This window comes from Phascolarctos cinereus, unplaced genomic scaffold (genome assembly GCF_003287225.1).
Source record: "Phascolarctos cinereus isolate Bilbo 61053 unplaced genomic scaffold, phaCin_HiC Scaffold_4;HRSCAF=312, whole genome shotgun sequence".
Taxonomy (NCBI): Eukaryota; Metazoa; Chordata; class Mammalia; order Diprotodontia; family Phascolarctidae; genus Phascolarctos; species Phascolarctos cinereus.
In genome coordinates, this window is record NW_027555847.1 from 317,965,389 (window position 1) to 317,983,502 (window position 18,114).

At 39.1% G+C, this 18,114-nt stretch overlaps 1 protein-coding gene across 1 annotated transcript in view; it reads left to right on the forward strand.

Moving 5' to 3' along the window:
- The window catches only part of SV2C (synaptic vesicle glycoprotein 2C), a 272,446-nt gene that overhangs the window by 145,061 nt on the left and 109,271 nt on the right, over nt 1–18,114 (forward strand). The window contains exon 4 of the mRNA XM_020998499.2: nt 4,751–4,902. Within this exon, the coding sequence (XP_020854158.1) occupies nt 4,751–4,902 (152 nt within the window). The remainder of the gene's footprint in view (nt 1–4,750; nt 4,903–18,114) is intronic.

The window sequence follows — 18,114 nt, forward strand, 5'->3', positions numbered from 1 at the left end:
GTCCTAAGACCAAAAAATTTGAGAACTGCTATATTAGGGTGAGTTGAGGAGAGAAAGCATTCCAGCCATGGTAGGCTATCTTTGCCAACACTTAGAGGTTAGAGATGGAATATAATAAATAGGGAATACCAAGGAGTCCAATTTGCCTGGAAGGGAGAGTTCACAAAGGGAAGTGATGCAAAATGAGCCTGCAAAAGTGAATTGCAGCCAGACTGTAAAAGACTTTAAATGCCATATTGGAGGGTTTATATTTTATCCTTTAGAGATGGAACAATGTGGTCAGACCAGAGTTTTAACAAGATTACTTTCATGACCATATGGAGCATGGATTAAGGGGAGACTAGAAGCAAGAAGTCTATTTTAGGAATTTTTTTAACATTATCATTAAGGTGAAAATTGGAATGGCATAGTATATTAATAGCTGGTGTTCAGTCAGAAAGGCTTGGGTTTAAGTTCTGCATGTGGCACATAGTGTCTGTGTGACCCTGGGAAAGTCAAATAGATGGAACGCTGGATAAAGCACTGGCCCTGGAGTTTGAAAGATCTGAGTTTACATATGGCCTTAGACACTTACTAGTTGTGTGACCCTAGGCAAGTTACTTGACCGTCAGTTGCCTCGGTTTCCCCATATGTAAAATGGTGATAATAATAGCACCTACATCATGGGTTTTTGTGAGGATCAAATGAGGTAATATTTGTAAAGTGGTATAAAAATGATTGCTATTATTATTCTCATCATTACCTTAACTCTCAGTGTCCCAAGTAACTTTCTAAGACTGTAAGTTGAAGAATACTTACTGATATGTATTCATCTAGGGAATTTCTTCACTGGGAATTTCCTAAGGCAATACAGTCATAGGCACAGACCAAACTAACAAATAAACGAATAGGGAGCTTTCTCATGGACTGAAAGACAGTTCTATCACATATTTGGGGAAAAAAACCATGTCAGAGACTGCTGCCAAGAGCTTTCCATGGAATAAACTTCAAAAAAGGGCCCTTTTCTCTAACAGCAATCCTAGTGTTGGGCAGCCCAAAGCAGAGGAAGCGTGTCCAAGGACAAGAGCAAAGCGTCAGCACTTCACACGAGATTGTCTCCAAATTTTCTTCTTTATCTTGTTTGTGGCTTTTTGCATGTCTTGTCTCCCAATTGTGAGTGCCTTAAGGGCAGAGACTGGGTTTTGTTTTATTTTTTAAATCCTCAGTGCTTAGCACAGCACCTGGTACATAGTAGGCCTTTAATAAATGTTTGTTGAGATGACTTGAACATTGCAGAAACATCAGGATCCAAAGGGCAAAAGGCACAAGGGAAATATCTAGTCAGCAGGAATCCAAGGAACTGGTCATCCAAATGAGTTTGAGCATACTGCTGTTCTGGTTCCTGGCCTCACTCACTTCCAAGACTTGGGATTCGAGGTTCACTCCTTGGTCTTCTGCATGAACTGTAAATATGGACAGATTAGTGTTTCCAATATCACAATGCTGATGTGGCTAAATTGATGTGGGGGTCAGCTCTCCTTTGTGTGTGGCCTTCTCCTCTTAAATTGTAAGCAATTTGAGGGCGGGAAGTAACTTTCTTTTTGCTTGTATTTGTATCCTCAGCACTGCACAATGCTTGGCCCTAGAAAGTGCTTAATAAATGTTTGTTGCCTGACAATAGTTATCCTATAGTGCAGGAATATTTCTGGAAGTGTTGTGTGCCATATTATTGTGCAAGGTCTTCCTGTTCCTGCTAAGGCATATGGAGCCTTTCTCAATGCCCATACCTTTCTGCCCACGAACAAAATTGTGTATAGCATAGAGCTCTGAGTGGGAGGGAGGTCTTAGACTGCTCTCTCCTTACCCTGTCTTCTCTCTCAGTTATTGCTGAAATGTGGAGAATGAAGGGGAGAGAAGGGCAGGCACATACAAAATAAATACTTTAGGCTAAATCACTGCTCCCTTCCCTCTCCCCCATATTTTCTCAGGTTAGATACTTTTTAACTATCTTTTAGGGCTTCTAAGATAGTTCCCTATCATCCTCATTTCTCAAATCTTTGCAGATCCTCTAGGTTATCTCTCTCAGGGATCCCCTAACTAGTCTCCTTCTCTTATGAGATTCCTTAGCTTATTTTTCAGGGGCCACTGCTGGTGGTATTCTCCACCAGTGGAATCAATCTTTCCTAGTATCCTGGGGAAACCTGTTCTAGTAGATAGATGAAACCCTCAGAAGCATATGGTCTCAATCTGTTCCTGAGTATGTGTGTGTGGGATCCCTAAAACCCTAAAACTATGGCATTTGTAGGTCATAGTCTACTACAAGAAGCCGAGAGAAAGGAACAAGTGGATTAACCCTTCCTTGATCTTCTTGGAGAAAACAAGACCTGGAAATCAGAAGCTATATTTGATATCCTTAGTATTGACATTGTGGTTGGTTATAATATAATAATAATATAATGTCCTTATATTAAATCTATTTCATTAAGGAGCTCTATTCGTGTAAAAAGTTCATGGCACATTCATCCTTATAAATCTATGGAGACTGGAACAAAGATCTCCATCAGAACCCAAAGCCAAATTTTTCATTCAAACCAAGCTCCTAGTACCTCACTGCTATCCAATGTTACAGCTCCAGTTTTCAAAAGCTGCAAAATTATAAAAGTCACAAAAGGAAAACAACTATCACAGATCATAAGATACACAAGTTGATCAATATCAGGTTTCCTAAGAGAAATTTCAGAGACAGCTAGGTAGCATAGTTTACAGCATGCTGCTAGATTTGGAGTCAAGAAGGCCAGAGTTCAAAGCCTGCCTCAGACACTCACTAGCTGTGTGACCCCAGAAAGATTACTTAACCTCTATCTGCCTAACTGTTCTTATCTATAAAAAAATTAATACCACTTACCAGAAGACCTAGGGTCATGTCCTGTCTCTACTATATGATCATAAACAAATTGTTTAACATCTCAGTGCACCACCCCAGACTCTAAGCTATAAATTACAGAGGAATAACCCATCTATATTGGTGAAGGGAGTTTCCACACCAGGATGTCCCCCACACCAATGAAATTCTACACTGGGGGAAAAATACATCTGATTTAATCCTTTGTAATCTGGTGGCACAGTGACTAGAATACTAGGCCTAGGGTCAGGAAGATTTATCTTCTTGAGTTCAAATCCAGCCTCAGACACTTATTAACTATGTGACCCTGGTCAAGTCAATTGCCCTGTCACAAACCCTGTTTGTCTCAGTTTTCTCATCTGCAAAATAAGCTGGAGATGGAAATGGCAAGTCACTCCAGTATCTCTGCCAAGAAAACCCCAAATGGGGTCACAAAGAGTTGGACACAACTAAAACCCAACAAGAAGTGTGGCATTTGAGAAAACATGAGCACTTAGAAATAGACTGACTCAGCCAAGATCACAACAGGCCTCAGAACTGGCAGAGTAGAAATGGGGCCCATGGCTGCTGACTGTCATTCCTCTTTCCACTAGATGATATGCTGTTCAATAGTAATCTTCTGTTATCTCTTCTGATAAAGAATAGCTACGGTAATGTGTAAAGCTGTGTTAATAGGAAATATTACTTCAATCACAGTAGATTGACTTCCTTGAAAGCCTCATGGGAGACCGTATCTTTCTATTTCCTATTAAGCGCTACATGAATTAATGAATGAATAAAAAGACATTTAAGTGCTTACTATGTGACAAGTACCCTTCTTCTTGCACCCATAACCTTCTAATCCTTGTTTGTTTGTGAAATTGGGATGCATAAATGAAGAGTTTATTCAAAACAAGATTCTCCTTCTCAGGAATTAGCATCAGTAGCAGACAAAAGACGCCCAGCCACATGGTTGCTTTGCAACTGAAGCTTTGTCAAATCTTAGACCAGTTCAAAGTTTGATGTTATGTTGACTCCAGATCAGAGAGCCATAGACGTAGGGCAAAGATCCTTCACCTTTTATTGAGTTTTAGATCTGTTTGGCAGTCTGGTGAAGCCTAGGGACCCTTTCTCAGAATAGTAGTTTTAATGCACAGAATAAAATGCATAGGCTCACGAATGAAACCAATTATATTGAAATATGATTATTAAAATATCTTTCCTATAGGAGTCCACAGATCTCTCATTAGCTATCCATGGACTCCAGGTTAGAGGGAAAAAGGACCTCAAAGGCCATCTAGCCTAGACCTCTAATTTTTCAGATGAGGAAACTGATGGCCATGGAAATTAAACATCCTTCCCAGTTTCACATAGGTAGCAAGCCCGGATTTGAACCCAAGTCCTCTGACTCCAAAGCCAGTGCTCTCTCCACTGCATCACAGTGCTTCCTCATTATAGTACCTTTTCCCAACAAGCATGCTTCTTTGACCTCTCTTGTCTTTGTGCTTCTATGATAATATATATACATACACACACATATGTATATATATTGGAGCTTAGCAAAAAGACTAACTCAGGGGCAGCTGGGTGGCACAGTGGATAGAGCACCAGCCCTGAAGTCAGGAGGACCTGAGATCAAATCTGGCCTCAGACCAAACACTTGATACTCACTAGTTGTGTGACCCTGGGCAAGTCACTTAAACACTATTGCCTAAAAAAAAAAATTACTCAAATCTCTGCCAGGGTACCATTTCCCAGTGGGCCAGGCCCAGGATACTCCACTGACCTTAATCTGTCACCAAGTAGGGAAAATTGTTTAAGACTTTCATTTTGCATAGGTCTACATTCCCCCCCCCCAAGTTTTCATGCTCATCTCTTGTCTCTTGGCAGTATTGGAGGGGCTGTACCAACCGTCTTTTCCTATTTTGCTGAAGTCCTTGCCCGGGAGAAACGAGGGGAGCACCTGAGCTGGCTCTGCATGTTCTGGATGATTGGCGGCATCTATGCCTCGGCCATGGCTTGGGCCATTATCCCTCACTATGGTAAGAAGCTTGCTCTTCACTGCATTATATACAAGTCATGGATTTTTTTCAATCTATTCCTTACTACTGTGAGATGCCAACCTAAAAACAAGGGCATGTGCAAATTTCTCCAGCTCATCTATTTCAGTTCTTTAGCTCATTTCCCTAGATCATGATAATTTGAGAACTGATTAAAGGTGATATGAACTGCATTTTGTTCTTGTTTAAAATTATTGCTATGGTTTTTTTTTCCCTCTACTCCATGAGGCCCACACTGGTGGAGTGAAGAGACGCATAGGTTATCCAAAACAACTGTGATGGCAACACCATTTGTACTTGCTCTGGAAATTCTGTCATATACCTCAGAGACAAATGAGAAGGTGTACACACAAACACACACACACACATACACACACACATACATTCACCCCCTCTGTGCCAAGTTCAGCCCTCAACTTGGGGTCTACACAATGGTGCTCAGGACTCAGCTGAAGATCTGGAAGGAAGCCAGAATCTCCACAAATGATTTACAAAAAGAGATAATCCACTCACAGATAATAGAGAATTGACTGGTTCTATGTTTTCCCACCTGGTTATTCTCATCTTCCTCATCTTCTTTCCTTGGTTCTTTATGTCAAGGTAATGAGAAATTGCCCCATTCACTACCAAGTACATGGTGTTCCTGATTAGTGGTTAGATTGTACCAATATGTGAAAAAATTTGTTCTATTCAGGTGAAACTGAAAACCCCATAATAGCCCTCAGGAAACAAATAAAGAAGCTCATTTTGATTATGTTTGAGCAGATAAGCAAGTAAAATTGAACTATTATTTGCAAAAAAAATTAAAAATCAGATAAAAAATTTTAAACTATGAGGTCACATAGAAGTACATTTGGTTTTTCCAAATTTCTCCACATTTCACTCTACACCTAATAAAAAGTCAGTTTGCGTTCTAGAATCACAATATTAGCTCATTTTTATCTAGCATTGTATCATTTACAGAGTATTTTCCTCACAACAGAGAAGGTAAGTAGTGCAAATCATCACTGTTTTCCAAATAAGGGAATTGAGTCTCAGAGCAGGTAAGTAGCACCATTATCACATAGCTAATGAATGTCAAAAGCAGGACTCAAGTAAAGATCTTCTAATTCCAAATGAAGTATTTTTTCTACCTTGAATAAAATGTGCTCTTTGTTCTAGAATATGGTTCTGTATTAGAATTCCTTTTACAGAATTTGATCTCATGACATGACATAAATCACATATATCATGACACATTGAAAATCATTGCATCTTAAATTGTGAAATATATTTTGTTATATTTATTCCATTTATAATTCTGACAAATTAGAGGGAAATGGACATCAAAAAAAAAAAGAACAAACAAAGCCTAAAAAATTGTTTTCCTGGTCAGGGTAGGTAAAAAGGAAAGCAATTTTCTAATTTTTGAACTGAATTTGGAGTACAGAGCAAAAATATTGGGTTTTTTTCTTCCCTGGGGGTACATTAGCATCTTTGTGTCAAAATGTCAGAGATAATCCCAAGCAGAAGATTAAATGTGTTCACTACTCTTTTTTATTGTTGTTGCCACCACCAGACAAATTTAAGGGAGGTTCATCAGTTTGATTGGGACCCTGGAACCTCGGCCTTTACTCCCATTCAACTTCACTTCTCTGAAGTGAGAGAACAAAAATTGAAACAGCCTTATCCAACCACAGAGCAAGAGGACCCTTCCATATCACGACTTTCCTCATTGCAGTTTCGAGATATCGCTGGTTGGCATAAGAAATTGAGTGGGAATTTTACAGAAGCCACAGACAACCCACAAAGGCCAGCAGACAACACAGAAAAAGTTTAGAAACTTAGAAATGCATATATATATACACACATACATATATATAGTATTGTATAATATCAACATATTTTATCTTTTGATACCATAATTCATACTTCTCTCGTACAAAGGGAAGGCCAAAAAGATTTATGCAGATTTTCCAGATCATGGGGGCACCATGTCCCTAACCCCCATGATGTAGCAAGGATAGCTGCTTTTCTCCTGTCAAAAACATCTTGTGAGATATTATTTCTTAGTCCTGAACCATATTTTCCACTACTCCCTTATTCTACCTTTATGCAAGTCACTGACTGACAAGATAGACATTGACCTAAGCTGGATAATCCTGTCAAGTTCTTCAGAGAATTTTTCTCTTCATTCCCTGAAGCACTTATTGGCATATAAGCTGCAATCATCTTCATGGTGGCCTTTTTGTCTTGTGCTCTTTGTGACTTACTACAAGGTGAAGTGACTGACTGCCTCATTAAATTAGTTTTCTTGTAGCTTTTGGGTGTATGATTAACCCAACTCTTTTCTATACTCCTTTGAAGAGCATTTCCAAGCTGTTTTTTCCATTTAGTTTCAATTTCCTTGTGTTCAGGTTTCATTCATGGAGAAAAGGACAAGATGGATGTGATTTGGTTTCTCCAACAGTGTGGCAGTTGGGACAAAGGCAAATTCTAGGTACTAATTACAAAGTAGAAATTTACTTCACTTAAGACATAGGTGTCATCCCATCTTAGTTGGCCCCTAGTCTATTGCTTTCATTCCCTGATCCTTAGTAGAATAAAGTTCTTTCTGAAGGGCACCAGCTACAACCCCAAATTTAGGCTGAAATTGATCTCTCCTTAATCTCCTTACATCTCAAGCTTATTGCTATGTCTTTTTGGTTCTAAGACCCAGAATCTCTTCTATTTGTTTTCCTAGGTATCTGACTTAGGCCAAGCTGAACAAGCTGATGCCCTACTTTGATCCCGCCATATTGATTCTATATTGAAACAAGATCCCTTGTTTCTTTTTTCTCTACTTCTTGGCTCAAGTTTTCAGTTCCTTTTTTTTTTTTTTTGACTCTGTGCATACTTATCACACAGCCAGCTCTAATCCCAGCTTGGCCATCCTACCATTTTTATGGCCCTTTGAGTCATTATTTTGCAGATTCTTTGAGTTGGAAGGATGCTTGAAATCATGTAATTCAAATTTCTCCTTTTTCAGATGAGGAAACTGAGGTCCAGAGGTGAAGAATTACTCACATTCATGGTTACATGAATACTGTTAAAGCCAGGACTAGAAATTGTCTTCTATCAAGTCAATGCCCTTTTCCCTATATCATACTGTTTAAGTATGTCTTTTAGAAAGCAACAGGAATAAAAAAAAAATTTAAATCCACATACATTTGGCCAGGAGAGAGAGTCATACTATTCATCACAAATTTTGTATGAAAAAATAACTAATGTAATCATAACATAATGAATGCATGGAGTGGGTGACGTAGAAGGAAGTTTACATGGATGTACTTAGGGTCTTAATGATTTATTGATAGATCCTCAAAAAATAGCCTTTTTCATGGTTTCTTATTTGATCTTGTTCTATTGTACTTTGAATATGGAAATCTCTCCCTCTCCTTCTCTACCTCCCTCCCTTCTCTCTTTCTCTCTCTCTCTCTCTCTCTCTCTCTCTGTTAACACTTTCTCTCTCTTTCTCACTGACTGTCTCTGTCTCTATCTCTCTGTGTCTCTTTCTCCATTTTGTTAAGTTCATATATTTTGAAAAGAAAATTTTTTTTAAAAAAGAATTTTTTTTCAATCAAACACCCAGGACATAACAATCCAGTTTCAAACTTTTAACTAGGTTCCAGTCCTCCTTCTTCCACTACCTAGCTGTGAGACCTTGGGCAAGTTGCTTCACTTTCCATCAACTTGTCAGTTGCATAACTGTAACACCATGTGCCTTTCCTGGCCAACATGGTTATTGTCAGCATCATAAGAGATGATAGATATAAAAGTGCTTTATACACCACAAAGTACAAAAAATAAGGCATTGCTATTGCTTTTGATGCTGTTGTTAGATTGGCAGCCTTTCCAAATCTGAGAGTGGTTCTGGAATAGCAAACTTGCGGAAACTCCAGATTTCCCTTATGTCTCTGTGACAATTCCCACTTCTAAATTATCTCTAGGTCAATGTCCTAAGAAATCCCTCTCTCAAGGCAGCCTTTCAATGTCTGTGGAGAGTGCTGGAAGGAGGAGTAAATAGGAGAGCGCAGGATTCTTGTTCAGCTTTATAAATTTTATTTTCTCTGCCCTATTTGAGATCCAGTAACGCAGCCTAGGCTCTTCTTGCCACAAACAAAAACATATTCTAGCCCATGAGGCTTAGAATCCTACTCAAATTTTACTTTTGGAATATCTCAGATACATAGCAAATCTCTCACTCCTCTGCCATCTCTTTCTTCTGCCTTAAAATGGATGACTGCTTGGTTAAAAACACATTCAGTTTCACTGCAGCTCCCCCCTAAATTTTTTTCTTGAAATGCTGCAATGTCAACTATACAGCAGCTCTTGGAAAATAACAAGAAAGATCCCTATAGCACCTCCAATCACAATACTTTTGGGAATTTTATTCTGTATATAGGAGTTTATTCTATCAGGAAAAGAATACAAATAAGAGCTATTCACACAAAATGCTCAAGCCCTCTGTACATCGGTATTGAGACTGGTTTCACTGGTGCCTCCTAGTAACTAATCAATGGTTGCTAACTACTTGGCAACTGTAAGAACATATTGAAAATTATGGATCGTTATAAACAGTTTTGGAATATTTCTATTGTGGCTGTTCTGCATTTGTGGTAACTCAGTGGGCCAATGGTTAAAATAAAATGTTTGAAATCACAAGATTTGAATTTTGTTGTCAGGCATACCCTTCATACTGGACAGTCATTTCCCATTGCAGTAGAAACTAGAATTATTTTTCAAGCCATCAGAGGGTTATTTGCCTAAATTTTTATCTTACCTTATTGGGATTACTCGCTTGTGGGGCTTACTTAAAACATGAGCTATGTCCAAAGCAGCCTCATCAACATGGGGATTAAATTGGAAATTACAGATGTCTTCTGTTCATCAAACATCTGTTGTTCAAGGCACTACGTTTGGCACTATAACAATAGATAGGCCATGCCTCTTGCTCTCAAGAGTTTTAACTCTAATGGACAAGTACACAAATAATTATACCATAGAAGAGAAATAAATAAGTGAAAACAAGGAAGTCTAAACAAAATAGTATGATGAATTTGAAGAAGTTACTTTTCACCTCAGGTGGAGAGTCAGGAAAGGTTTCATAGAGAAGGAACTACCCAACTTGTACTTTAATGGGAAGGATTTCAACACAGAAAGTGAGAACGAGGGTGTAGCCATTCCAGATATGACACCTTATGAGCAAAGACACAGAGGTGAGAAAGAACAGGACAACAGAGGAAAGGGAATGATCTGGTTTGATTGGACCATAAAACATTTGAAATGGTTGAGTTAATGGTGGACAGTGTAAACTTTTGAAGGCCTTCAATTCCAGGCTCAGTAATTTATACTTTATTTAGTAAACAAATGAGTAAAGGAATGAAATGATTATAGCAAGGCATTAAGAATACTCAGGCAGCAGTGCAGAAGATGGATTAGAAAAGGGACAGCCTAGATACATGAAAATTTGTTAGGATACTACTATAGGGCAGAATGGGGCAGCTGTGTGATGTGGTAGATAGAGGACCCCACTGGGAAGTCAGGAAGACACATGTTCCTGAGCACAAATCTAATCTCAGATGCTTACTAGCTGTGTGACCTTTGGCAAGTCACTTACCCCTGTTTGCCTCAGTTTTTTTATCTCTAAAATGAGCTGGAAAAAGAAATGCCAAACCATTCCAGTATCTCTGCCTAGAAAACCCTAAATGAAGTCATGAAGAGTCACACATGACTGAAAAATGACTGAACTGATAGGATAGTAAAAATGAGAATCTCAATAAAAGTAGTTTTAACAAGAGTGGAGGGGGCAGGGACTGGATGTAAGGGATATTATAAAGGTAGAACCAATAGAACTTAGCAACTACTTAGTCATGTAGAGGGAGAGAGAAGGAAGAGTCAAAGATGACTCAGGGGTTTTGATCCTGACAAATACAGATTTGGGGAGGAAGTGAGAGTTTGGCAGGGAAATTATGAGTTCAGTTTTAGATATGCTGAGTTTCTGAGACAAGAAAATACTCTGGTGGTGATACCTACAAAGTAGTTTGAAATATGAGAAGAAATCTGATGAAATGAGGATAGAGATATAGATTAATTGATAATAATCTAGAGGTAATAATTGGAGCTATGTGAATGAATAATATTAATTAGAGGAGACAGGAGAGGTGATAAGAGGAAAAGAAAGGAGAGGAGAGGAGGGGAAAGCCTAGGGCATAGAACCTTAGGGAATAACAACATTTAAAGGGTGGACAGAGCACAAGAAACCAACAAAAGAGAAGTTGGAAAAACAGAACTATAAGAGGCCAGTGTCATGGAAGCCAAGAGAAGAGAAACTATTGAGGTGAGAATAGCCCACAATGTCAGATGACACATAGACCCAGGAGGATAAAGACAACAAAAGCCCATTGGACTAAATGATAAGGAGATTATATCATGACCTTAGAGTAAACTGCTAAGGATAAAAGCCAGATTGTAAACAGATGTCAGAATAAATTGGTAATGAGGAAGTAGAGATAGTGGGTATAGATTATACTTTATAAAAGATTAGAAATAAGGGGGGGAGGGAAGAAGGAGAAAGGAGAAGGAAGGGAAGAGAGCAGGAGACGAGCAAGAGAATAACAGATGACTGCTTGAATAGGTGAGAACTAAAGTTAGAATAAAGAAACCCTGAGCATGTTTTTAGGTTCAAAGCATGTGAGAGAAAGGACAGCTCACGTGTCTTGAGTTGAGAGGGACCTCAGAGGTCATCTGGTCCAACCCATTCATTTTACAGATGAAACTGAGGCCCAGCAAGGTTAAGTGACTTGCCTGAGGTGTCAGAGTTGGGACTTGAATACAGGTGCTCAGACTCAAGAGTCAGTGCTTTTCCCTTGAGCAATGATTGATGGAACAAGGCTATGGGAGCATACTGGAAGAATGGGATTAAGGGTATAGATGGAGGGGTTAGCTTTGACAAGGTAAAGAACCATCTCCTCCTTTTATAGAGTTCACAGAGTGTAGAGCTGCAAGTGGCCTTAGGGATTGTCTGATCCAAACCTTTCATTTTGTACATGAGGAAAAAGGGGACAAGAATGGTTAAATGACTTGCCCAAAGTCATGTAGACAATAAGTAGGATAGCCAGGATTCTAACCCGAGTCCTCTGAATACTTTTCCACTGTAAGATAGAAGCTCTGAGACTAGAGGCAAAAAGGAAGATAGAAGAGATTTGAGGGAATAAACATTGGACTTAGAAGCAGCAAGATGGCTCAAATAGAGCACTGGTCCTGGAGTCAGGAAGACCTGAGTTCAAACCTAGCCTCAGACATTTATTAGCTGTGTGACCCTGGGCAAGTCACTTAACCTTTGTTTGCCTTTAATCCACTGGAGAAGGAAATAACAAACCACTCTAGTATCTTTTCCAAGAAAACCTCATGGATAATACGGTCCACAGAAACATGAAGAGTCAGACATGACTGAACAACAAACATTGGATGGCCTTGGTATTCTCACTGATCTCATATGCTGATATCGTTTGATTGGTGATACCATCTGCTGAGAATGAGGTAGGATCCAGCTAAGGACGTGTAGCATAAATGTGTAGTAAATGTGATTTGGTGATTTTTCTCCAGAAGCATTTGACCCTTCCAGTTTAAGGGTATTTTAGGAATAGACAGGTTATCATATTTAACTGATAGTAGAGTAATACAGGATTGACGGTTAGCAGGGCAAAAGCAGGAGGTCATTTCCCTCCAGGACTTGTTCCTGATTTTCTGGACTTCAAAACCATGACTCTACTGCTGTAGAGTCATGATACTTCTCTCAGTGCCTGGAGCCTCCTGGCTCTGGAACAGCCTACCATCCCTGCATCTGCTCACCCTGGACTATCCTTCCACAAGGCATGCTGCCCTTTAGCCATTGGCTCTTCCTGGAGCCTCAGTTTTGTGAAGGAGTCCATGCTAGTCTGCCTTCATTTCCTCTCTGATCTGTTCCTGGCATTCTGGACATCAAAGCACCAAGTACCTTAATCCCCCTACCTGCCTTGGAACAGCCTTCTGGGAATCCATTTAGCAGTCTTTTACAATAATTCAGGGAGGAGGGAATGGAGGCCCGAACCAGTGTACTTGCACTATCAGAAAAGAGGAGAGATTTTACAAAGATAGAAATGACAAGACTCAACAGCTGATTGGAAATGGGGGGATGGTGGTAATTCAGGGGTGGTGAGATAAGTGAGGAGTTAAGGATGACATCTACATCAGGAATCTCAATGACTAGGGGGATGGTGCCATCTTTGAGAGTAATAGGGAAGTTGGAAAAAGGAGAAGGTTTGGAGGAAAAGTTAGTAAGCTCATTTATAGACATGTTGAGTTTAAGATGCCTATCATGATACCTGGAGTTTGCAAATTGCCACAGAAGGAAAATTACCAACCCTTTCAAATGGTTATCATCAACTGTCTCTCCTCAGCTCTCTTTGCAGACTCAGAAGTAGGGGAAAGAGAGTTGTACATCACCCCCTGACCTCATCCCCACCTTCCAATTTTAATTTCTGCCAGCTTCTATTTCTTGTTGCTACTGCCCTTCCTCTCCCACTACCTCAAAGGTTAGCTTCCTTGCCCTATAATAGAAAAGCAACTATGGCCCTCTTTTCTCTGCCCTAAAGTCAGCCAGGTTTCATTTCTCTCATTGTACAAGAAAGGTGAAAAATTCTGTAATCATACAGTGGGGTGACAGTAGCAAACCAGAACTGGGGGCTTTTAAAATCATCTTTTTGCCCTTGATTCCTTCCAGAAATTAATCACTAAAATGTATTTACTGATCACTGAAAAACATTTATTAATCACCTAGCATATACCAGCCACTGGTTTGGGGTTGGGGGGTGGGTAACACAGGTGAGGGGAGAGACAAATACTAACAACTGCAAATGAGTTCTGTTCCAGGGAAGCTGGCTTAGAATTCTTGGTGACAGGGAGTTTCAGGTATAGCTATCACTGTTGATTCTAAAGTTTCCCTGTGCACATCAGAGGTAAACCTACATCACATCCAAAATGTAATTTTAGAGGGGGATTTGACTGAAGACCCCAGGGAAAAGTTACATTATTCTTTAAAAGGATAGAGGAACACTTACAGAGACACTTGGAACTCAGCATGAAATTAAAGTCTTGGCATTATTACCAGAGTTAGCAACAAGGAGATTGGACAGGAGGACTAGGAAATATCTATTCCACTGCAGAATAGAATAGAATTGTATTTCTTCCAATTCCAATCCAGTTCCAGTCCCCTTTAGTGTGGCTGCTGTTGTTCATTTGGAGAATAGCCGCTCCATTAAACCCAATGTTGTCATTTTTCCTCTTAAAGTTTCTTTCACATCAAATGAAGTGTCCTCTTCTACTCCTCTGCTAGACTGTTAGTGTGCATTATATTATACAACCAGGGCATCCGATTAGCTATGTAGGAAGGTTCTCTTTTTAGCTTGTCCCTGGCACAGACAGACTTCAGCTCCTAAATCACAGAGCTCACAGTGCCGCATGCAGCTTGGTGTTGCTGCATTTCGTTAGCTTTCCTTTTACTGCATCTCCACTCGGGGCCAAGATGAGGAAGCACACAGGGACAGAGCCAACATCCGTGGAAAATGAGAATGAATGACTTTTTATTTTTAGAAGTTTTCTTGCTTTAAAGGGATGGGAACATGGAGAAGTAAAGAAAGAGAATAAGTGCATATACATACTCATGTATTAGAAAAGGACAAAAGAAACAAATGTTTGTGAGTAGTTTGTTTATAAGATAGCATGGAAAGATGTCCAAGGACATGACAGAGGCTTAAAATAAAACCCACACCTATACCATGGTTACCCCTCCTTCTTTACAGTGCCACGGAGACCCCGGCTCAGGGCTGTGGGACTTGCTCAGGCCACAACAGCTCGCTTAGCCATATCCCTTTGGAAGCAAAATCCTGATTAGGGGCTACAACCCTGTAGCACCAGCACTGCAAAGTTCAGTACTGCTGGAACCAGGGAAAACAACACTGCAAAGCTCTGAGCTACCAGTGCAGGGCCAGAGAACTGAGGAACAGAGGGAATGGGACAAGTCGCCAAAACAAAACACTCTGTGTGTGTGTGTGTGTGTGCGTGTGTGTGTGTGTGTGTGTGTGTGTGTGTGTGTGTGTGTGTGTAGGTGAAGTGGCTGTGCAGCACTCCACTGAGAGAAAGAGCACAATATCTAGCTAGAGGTAGTTCTAACCACACAAAAGTTACTTGGGGGCAGAAACCGAGGCTGTTGAACTATGAATAGGAGGAGGCTAACATGCTTTAAGATCCAGTTTCTAGGGGCAGTTAGATGGTGCAGTAGATAGAGCACCATCCCTAGAGTCAGGAGGACCTGAGTTCAAATGTGACCTCAGACACTTGACACTAGCTGTGTGACCCTGGGCAAGTCACTTAACCCTAATTGCCTAGCCAAAAAAAAAAAAAGATAGAGCTCCTAAGGAAACCACAATAGAGGGGAGGGAGTTAGAAAGTAAGTAATAGGGGAAATAAGAGGAGGGAAAGAAATTATTCAAATTAGAAGAAAATGAGGTGAGTGCCTAAAGAAACAGATGTCTTCTGCACAAGGAACTCATTTACTAACAAAGATTTTTTTGTACTATGACTATCTTTTGTTTTTAAATCACCTTCTTTTCCACATATATCCCCATCCTTTCTATCCCCAGAGAGCCATCCATTATAATAAAGAACAGGGAAACTAATCCACGTAACAACCAAATGTGACAGCATATTTGCCATCCATAGATTCCCCACATCTATAAACATAGGGATGCTGCATTTTCTCATCTCTTCCTCAGGGCCAAGTTTGATCATTATAATTGTGAAGTATTCATTTTCTTTTGTTCTTTCAATTTACATGTTGTGGGCATTGCATATATTGTTTTCCTCATTCTACTTATTCTACTTCATATCTCTTCATATGTTTTTTTCCTGATTTCATGTATTCTTCATATTCGTCATTTCTTATGTTGCAGTAATATTTCACTGCATTATTGGTTCTTTACATTACAAAAAGTGCTACTATGAATGTTTTGGAGTATAAAAGATCTTTTCTTCTATTTTTAACCTCCTCGATGTGTATGTCTGATGGTGGCATCTCTGGGTCAAAGGACGTGGATATTTTAGCCACTTTCTTAGCTTTATTCCAAATTTCTTTCTAGAATGCCTGGACCAATTCACAGCTCTGCCAATTCTGTTCGTATGCCTGTCATTCCACAACTGTTTAATTCTCGGTTCTATGCTTTGACCACTTATCTACTGATCTACTGATCTTGTATGTTTATGTTCATTCCTTAAATATTTTTTATATCTTTAACTTAGACTTTAAAAAAAAGGTATTTATAGGGTACAAAATGATGATTCATGATTTCACAAAGAATCTCTTTTTGTGGTATGGTGTATGGGAATTCTTTGCTTTTGGTGTTTTAAGGTCAGAATAAATTTTTTCAATAATGAAATCTGAAAAGCTTTTGTGGGAAGAAGTTGAAGGAAAAGATTTTTTTAGTGTACATAAGATGTGGGCAAAGGAATACAACTAAGGATAAATGCAAAATAACATAGCAAGAACAGTTTCAGAAATATTAAAGCCCAGGATGAAATGAGAATAGTCATGAATGCTAAGAACAACAAAGGTCTTTTTGAAATTATGTTGAGTTCAAAAGAAGGCTCAAAAAAGATAGAATGATGAATAAAATGATGATAATGACTGGCTGTAAAGGCCAAACTATTTGATTCATTTTGCTTCTCATTTCACTTCTAAGGCAAATGATCTTTGTATCATTCAGTCATTTCAGTTGTGTCCAACTCCTCATGACCCCATTTGGGGTTTTCTTGGCAAAGATATTAAAGTGGTTTTCCATTTCCTTCTCCAGCTTGTTTTACAGATGAGGAAACTGAGGTAAACGGGGTTAAATGATTTGCCCATGGTTACACAGTTAAGTGTCTAAAACCAGATTTTAACTTGGCAAATCGAGTCCTCCTGACTCCAGGCCCTATGCTCTATACACTGTTTCACCTAGCTTCCTAATCTTTGCATTAAGAATGATAAAACAAAATTACTTAATCAGAGGCTGAAATTAAGGATAGATGTGATGGCAAAAAGCACCTTAATGCTCTCAATGCGTTGGGGCATGAAAAAACTATAACCTCAGGTACTAAAATAACTGGCAGATGGTGATTAATGAGTTACTATCATTGCTCTTTGAAATATCTTGGGTAATAGGAGAGGTACCTCAAAACTATCAATCAATAAACATTTATTAAGTGCTACTATGTGCCAGACACTGTGGTAAGTGCTGGAATTAGAGAAAGAGAGGTGGGGATGGGGGAGACAAGGGAAGAATAGCATTTGCCAATTACAGTTGAATGGTCTTAAATTATACTCCTGATCAAATTCTAGACCACATTATGAAGGAGACGATCCATGAGCATTTAGAAAATGAAGAAGTAATCACTAAAATCCAACGTAACTTATCAAGAAGTCATGCCAGTTTAAGCTAATTTCTTTCTATTTCTTTGACATAGTTATTAGAATGGTAGATTATGGGAATGCTATGGATATAATTTGAAAATGCATTTGAAAATGTTTCTTATATTATCCTTGTGGACGATATGGAGAGATAGGGACTAGATGATTGTACATTTTTGTGAATTCAGACCTGGCTGAATGAATTGATGTAGAGAGTTACAGGTGTGATATCAACTTGAAGGAAGGCCTCTAGGGGAATGTTCCAGGGATCCATCCTTGGCCCTAAGATGTTTAAAATAAAATTGAGGATTGTTAAATTTCAAGATGACATTAAGCTTGGAGGGATAACTAAGATATTAGACAATATTCATAATTCAAAAATATCTCAACAGACCAGAATTATAGGCCAAATAAAATGAGATGAGCTTCAATAAGGATAAGTTAAAGTTCTACATGGCTTTTTTTTTTTATTACTTTACAAGGTTGAAAAAGCCACAGCTAGATAACAGTTCCCATGAAAAAGATCTGAGTAGTTAAGTGGACCAGAAATATGAGGCAACAGAGTGACATGACAGGCAAAACAATTAATTGTAATATTCATATTAAGATAGGTTTATTGTCCAAAATTATGGAGATGATTATCTGCCATACAGTACCCCAGGCTTATCATCTCTAGAATACTATATTAAGTT